The sequence below is a fragment of the Prosopis cineraria genome, unplaced genomic scaffold, assembly GCF_029017545.1.
Source record: "Prosopis cineraria cultivar Desert tree isolate PC_DT_omini unplaced genomic scaffold, ASM2901754v1 PC7, whole genome shotgun sequence".
NCBI lineage: Eukaryota > Viridiplantae > Streptophyta > Magnoliopsida > Fabales > Fabaceae > Prosopis > Prosopis cineraria.
The window spans coordinates 32,975,885-32,982,927 of NW_026555338.1; the positions used below are offsets into that span (position 1 = coordinate 32,975,885).

At 38.4% G+C, this 7,043-nt stretch overlaps 1 protein-coding gene across 1 annotated transcript; it reads left to right on the plus strand.

Annotated features, from left to right (window-relative positions):
• The first annotated feature begins 827 nt into the window (after positions 1-827).
• Positions 828-6,600, plus strand: LOC129315499 (phosphoenolpyruvate carboxylase, housekeeping isozyme). Its single transcript, XM_054959239.1, has 11 exons — positions 828-917; positions 1,188-1,376; positions 2,060-2,451; positions 2,563-2,647; positions 3,138-3,360; positions 3,458-3,561; positions 3,665-3,758; positions 3,924-4,078; positions 4,192-5,190; positions 5,287-5,673; positions 5,903-6,600. The coding sequence occupies exons 2-11, from the start codon at positions 1,209-1,211 to the stop codon at positions 6,197-6,199; spliced, it is 2,904 nt and encodes a 967-aa protein (XP_054815214.1). The 5' UTR covers positions 828-917; positions 1,188-1,208; the 3' UTR covers positions 6,200-6,600.
• The last annotated feature ends 443 nt before the right edge of the window (positions 6,601-7,043 follow it).

Below are 7,043 nucleotides of genomic sequence, written 5' to 3' on the forward strand. Positions count from 1 at the left end.
ATTTTGTAAAAAAATAATTATTCATTGATATTTTTATTTTAAAATTACTTCTTATCATTTAACTCTTTAAAATGTTTTTTACTTTTTATTAAATGAAGGTTATATTTTTTTAAAAAATTAAAATTTTATATTTTTAGAAAAGTAGAGTATCTTATAAAATTCTGTAATCTGTAATGAAAGTCAAAGTGAAAAAGGAAAGAAATTTATAATTAAAAAAAAGGAAAAATTTTTATTGGACAAGGAAAAAAAAAAAAAGCAGGAGGAGGAGGAGGAGGAGGAAGACCACTTTTTATTGGCAACACCAAAACTCTTCATTGGCTTTGGCAGATACGTGCGGGCAGGGCCGAAAGGCAAGAATAAACTAACTGCCAACGACTATTCTGAACAAAGGAATCTTTGAATTCGGAAGCATATTCGAATCTCGACGTCGAGGATTAGTCACACACACACAGATAATAGTCTCAGTCTACGGCAATTTACACTGATTTGCCTCTGCGAGGGACCCATCCAAATAAAGAGAATAGTTTTTAAAAACAGTTTTCTGTTCTTCAAAATAAAAAAATAAAAAAATTTATTTAATAATATATTTTAAAAATATTTTAAAAAATAAAAAAATAAAATATTAACCTAAAAATAAAAAATAAAAATAATTTTTAAATATTCTATAATTATTATTTTAAAGAATAAGATAAAATAAAAAATAAATTTTTTTATTTTTAAAATATATTTTATAAAAATAAAATATTAATTTTTAAAATAATAAAATAAAAATAATTTCAATCACTTAAAATTTCTATGGACTGTTCTCATGTTCCTCTGTTCTTTATAATGCAACCGCTGCACCACTCTAGATCCCACATCTCTTCTCTCTCTCTCTCTCTCTCTTCCTTCCTCGTATCTTGCTAATTCATATTTAGGTACTTTATTGGAATCCAGTGACTATTGATTCAATTATGGTTCAGCCTAGAGCAAAAAACTCGTGTGCTTTTTTTCTATTTTTTCGTGTGGGGTTTTAGTGTAGTTAGCAACACTATTCTTATGCATTTATCTTGTCTAACCCATAAATCCTCGATGTTTACGGTTCCATTATTAACGGGGTGTCATAAGAATTAGCCGCCTTTCTAGCGATTCACTCATGATTTTAGGTTAAATTTTAATTTTTGTTCGGGGGTTTTGGATGATCGCAGGTGGGGTACTAAGAGTGAGCCATGGCAAATCGGAGCTTGGAAAAGATGGCATCCATTGATGCCCAGCTCCGGCAACTGGTTCCTGCTAAAGTGAGCGAGGACGACAAACTGATTGAGTACGATGCTCTTCTTCTGGATCGGTTTCTTGATATTCTTCAGGACTTACATGGAGAGGATCTGAAGGAGACGGTGAGTTTTGCTTATTTCTCACCATTTGCATCTGAGTTCTGAAGGATCCTAGTTTGAATCTCACGCTTTTTCAAGGTTTTGATATGATCGGTTTGCTTTGAACGAAAGCATGAAATTTTCTTGTCTCAATAATTTTAGGTTCTTGGCTTGCTCTATTGACATTGAAAAGTTTTAGCATGTTATTTTAGTCGACAAAAGTCCATTGTGTATTGACATACACAAGGAAATTTTTTGTCTATTTTATATATTTTGTTTTGGCTATGTGTTTGGTTTACCTTTGAGGGGACAAAGCATGACCAATTATAAATTCTCAGGAGATAAGGAAGTAAGAAGTGAAAAACCAGAAATACAATCCATTGGTGTGATCTGATGTTGAATGTATCGGTAGCTAGGAAGAGTTGTTAGTTGTATCTTTGTTCTGTCATGCAGCGAAAAGAATAAAAGAACTGATCGGGAGATCAGAGATATATGGTCAAATATTCTTCCCGTGTGACCTGATTGGACAACCCTTGAAATTTTGCCATAACATTGTTTGGATTGAATGCACCAGATTTGGATATATGTCCATAAATGCAGATCTTCTGACTAGGAAGAATGGGTGGTTACTTTTTTCTTTTGGTAATTTTATTCTCCTTGGTGGGACATTTTGAACTTATTATCTGGGAGGATGTTGCTCTTCACAGGTTCAAGAAGTGTATGAGCTTTCTGCGGAGTATGAAGGAAAGCATGACCCCCAAAAACTTGAGGAGCTTGGAAAAGCAATCACCAGTTTGGATGCTGGGGACTCTATTGTTGTTGCAAAATCCTTCTCCCACATGCTTAACTTGGCCAATTTAGCCGAGGAGGTTCAGATTGCTCACCGACGAAGAAACAAGCTGAAGAAAGGAGATTTTGTCGATGAGAGCAATGCAACTACAGAATCAGACATTGAAGAAACTCTCAAGAAACTTGTGGTGGACCTGAAGAAGTCCCCTCAAGAAGTTTTTGATGCTCTGAAAAACCAGACTGTTGATCTTGTTCTTACTGCTCATCCTACTCAATCAGTTCGTAGATCTTTGCTTCAGAAACACGGAAGGTTTGATTTGATATATGATAGTATTCAGTTATCTTACCTTTTCTGAAAAGAACAATATCTGGCCTTCTTAATTGATGAAAGCCGACCTTTAATCTTGCCTTTTCTTTACAGGATTCGAAATTGTTTAACTCAGTTTTATGCCAAAGACATCACTCCTGATGACAGGGAGGAGCTTAATGAGGCCCTACAGAGGGAGGTGAGTTTTGGAGCACTGTCGTTTTTACATAATTTCTGTCCCACACAGTAATGCTTTATGTTTCTTTCCTGTCACTTGTAGATCAGAATTGTCACAATCTTTGTTATATCTTTCTCTGGGTGACACGTGCTTGGAAATGCAAAAATATTACTTGGCTGTTGGCGTACTGAAAATTCATATAATCTTCAATCTGTTCATTTTCGCTATAGCGTTTCCACTCTCTGCTTTTATTATTTCCTAAACTTTATAAGAAGCTGCCGGTTCATCAGATGTTGTATATTTAACTCTGCTCTAAAAAACTATTGATGGGATTTGGTGATTTAATTTCTCCCCTTTTTAAAATTGTGATGCTTCAAGGGGACAAATAAAGTCAAATTGAAATTTTGGGGACGTTCAAATTAGAATGTTAAAGGTTATGGAGGTAAAAAAAAAGTTCAAGCCAATGATATTTTCTTTTTTAAAGAATATCTTTCTGCCTCTGTTCATGTAGATTCAAGCTGCCTTCCGAACTGATGAAATCAGGAGGACTCCTCCAACGCCACAAGATGAAATGAGAGCAGGAATGAGCTACTTCCACGAGACAATCTGGAAGGGTGTCCCAAGATTTCTGCGTCGTGTTGACACAGCTTTGAAGAATATAGGGATTAATGAGCGTGTTCCTTATAATGCTCCAGTTATTCAATTTTCTTCCTGGATGGGTGGTGATCGTGATGGTACACTTCTTACGTTTGACGAAATCACTTGTTTGCATGGGGAGAAATGGAAGATTAGCTCATGATCATGGCATCTTATCTCTGTTATATGATGCAGGAAATCCTAGAGTGACTCCTGAAGTGACGAGGGATGTTTGCTTATTGGCTAGAATGATGGCTGCTAATTTGTATTATTCCCAGATAGAGGATCTTATGTTTGAGGTGCTTTATAGCCTACCTTACAGGCTTCATCATTCATCAATGATTTTTGGGGAAAATTTGTCATCTCATATCATTTTGCTGATTTTCTTTATTGTTTCTGTAGCTATCTATGTGGCGTTGCAATGATGAGCTACGAGTCCGTGCAGATGAACTTCATCATTCTGCTAAGAAAGATGAAGTTGCAAAACACTATATAGGTAATTATGAAAAAATTAGGGAGTTGAAATTGTGCTTTTTAAAAAATGAAAACCTCAGTTATGATATCCATGCAACACATGGTTGCTCCACAATTAAACAAATTGCTGTAAGCTAGATATTGAAGAGAAATGCTGTGAATTGAAGTGGCTTTCATTATGATGCAGAATTTTGGAAGAAAGTCCCCCCAAATGAACCATATCGTGTGGTGTTGGGTGAAGTGAGAGACAGGCTTTATCAGACCCGTGAACGTTCTCGCCATTTGCTAGCTCACGGTCACTCTGACATTCCAGAGGATGCTACTTTCACCAATGTTGAGGATGTATGCCCTTGGACTTCAAAATATAATATCATGCTTGGCTGTATAAAATGAATTTATTTTCTTTGTTATTATCTATGCATAATAGATACTAACTGGAGTTAAATTTTGTCCAGTTCTTGGAACCTCTTGAACTCTGTTACCGATCACTTTGTGCTTGTGGTGATCGGGCAATTGCCGATGGAAGCCTTCTTGATTTCTTGAGGCAGGTCTCCACTTTTGGACTGTCACTTGTGAGGCTTGACATCAGGCAAGAGTCAGAACGTCATTCTGATGTGATGGATGCCATTACCAGACATTTGGAACTTGGCTCTTACAACGAATGGTCTGAAGAGAAGCGGCAGGAATGGCTTTTATCCGAGTTGAGTGGCAAGCGGCCACTGTTTGGACCTGATCTTCCCACAACTGAAGAAATTAGAGATGTTTTGGACACATTTTATGTCATAGCTGAGCTGCCACCTGACAGCTTCGGAGCATACATCATTTCAATGGCAACAGCACCATCTGATGTTCTTGCTGTTGAACTTCTGCAACGAGAATGCCATGTTAAGCATCCATTAAGAGTTGTCCCCTTGTTTGAGAAGCTTGCAGATTTGGAGGCTGCTCCAGCTGCTTTAGCCCGGTTGTTCTCGGTAGACTGGTACAAGGATCGGATCAATGGAAAGCAAGAGGTCATGATTGGTTATTCAGATTCAGGGAAAGATGCTGGGAGATTCTCTGCAGCATGGCAGCTATATAAGGCTCAAGAGGAACTCATAAATGTAGCCAAACAATATGGTGTTAAGCTAACCATGTTTCATGGTCGTGGTGGGACTGTGGGAAGAGGAGGTGGGCCCACCCACCTCGCTATCCTGTCTCAACCACCTGAGACAATTCACGGATCACTTCGTGTGACTGTTCAAGGTGAAGTTATTGAGCAATCATTCGGAGAGCAGCACTTGTGTTTTAGAACACTTCAACGTTACACAGCCGCTACTTTAGAGCATGGAATGCATCCCCCAATTTCACCAAGGCCAGAATGGCGTGCCTTAATGGATGAGATGGCTGTCATTGCCACAGAAGAATATCGGTCTGTTGTATTCAAAGAACCTCGATTTGTTGAGTATTTCCGCCTGGTAAGATTTGCTCCGAATTATCAGATTTCACTTCTTTTTCATGCAATGTTAAGTAAACTAAATAGCTGACATTGAAAATCTCCTTATAACATGCAGGCTACACCAGAGTTGGAGTATGGTAGGATGAACATTGGAAGTCGTCCAGCAAAGCGAAGGCCAAGTGGGGGAATTGAAACACTCCGTGCAATACCTTGGATCTTTGCATGGACACAAACGAGGTTTCATCTTCCTGTGTGGCTCGGATTTGGAGCTGCATTCAAGCATGTTATCGAGAAGGATGTGAGGAACCTGCAAATGCTGAGAGAGATGTACACTCAATGGCCTTTCTTTAGAGTCACCCTTGATTTAGAGGAAATGGTGTTTGCCAAGGGTGACCCAGGCATTGCTGCTCTCTATGATAAACTCCTTGTTTCACCAGAATTGTGGCCTTTGGGAGAGCAATTGAGAGCCAAGTATGACGAGACTAAGAGGCTCCTCCTTCAGGTAAATGTTCTTCATCTTAAAACTGTTTGTTTTGCCATAATGTCTAACTTGTCCTGGGATCAAACCCTTGGATGATTGAGTGAAACCTGGGGGTAGTTTCTTGCCAACCAAGTTACCAATTCGGCAGTAGTTAGTTCTTTCTTAATAACATTCATTCAGAATGAGTGAAAGACTTGTTACTGCTCAGTGACAACACTAGCTGATTTATTTTTCTCTGGTGTACTGATAGGTGGCTAGGCACAAGGATCTTCTTGAAGGAGACCCATACTTGAAACAAAGACTTCGCTTGCGTGATTCTTACATTACTACCCTAAATGTTTGCCAAGCTTACACATTGAAACGCATTCGTGATCCGAGCTTCAGCGTGAAGGTGCGACCCCACCTCTCGAAAGAGTCCGTGGAGATAAGTAAGCCGGCGGATGAGCTTGTAACGCTGAACCCAATGAGTGAATACGCCCCAGGTTTAGAAGACACCCTCATTCTCACCATGAAGGGTATTGCTGCTGGCTTGCAGAACACTGGTTAGACATTTGAGTTTTCTCTTTTGTTTTTATTTTTGGGTGTCCTTTCTGTTTTTCCTGCTTAAGTTTTCCCAGAGGGAAAAGCATAAAATGTAGTTTGGTTCCAAGATGATGCACCAGAAGAGCCAAGCTTTTGTTGATTTATAGCGGCCAGGTTGGTACTGCCTGCACGATGAGTATTTCTTTTTTCATTCATGTAAGTCACCTCTGTAGTTGCAGCAGCACATATCTGAGAGTAAACAATTATAACACTCTCTTGGTTTTATTTTGCTTTTCTTCCCCAACCTCTCTGGGACATTACCTTCCATGGCATTAAACCCTTGGTCTTGCTGAGCCCAGGGGGAACACCACAACATATAGACCTGTGCTTCGTTCGTCAAAAGAACAAAAATTATCTATTGCCGTATGACCTACTTCTTATTTATTTCTTTTTTTTTTTAATAGCGTAATTCTTATATATCATACTCCCTTTATTTAAAGGAAGTGAAGAATTTTTGAATTAGAAAGTGCCTCATTTGTGAGTGAAATAAACGGGGGTTGCCGGCCAAGACAGGGTTTCGTACTCAAAGTACAAAAGGACCTTGCCCCTATCAGTATCTATCACCACCAGCTCATAAGTCATACATGTACATATACATGTATGTATGTATGTATGTATGTATGTTCTCGAACCTGACATGACGTCGTATTATGAAGCAATGGAGCTCTACTAATAGGCGTTACAACAACTGACTTTCATTAAACTGACTTTCACCAAATGAACTTTCACCAAATGAACTTTTGATAAACTGAAAACCAAAAGCACACGAAATTTTAAAGGAAAACTCACGCAAAAATTCCTTAATATAT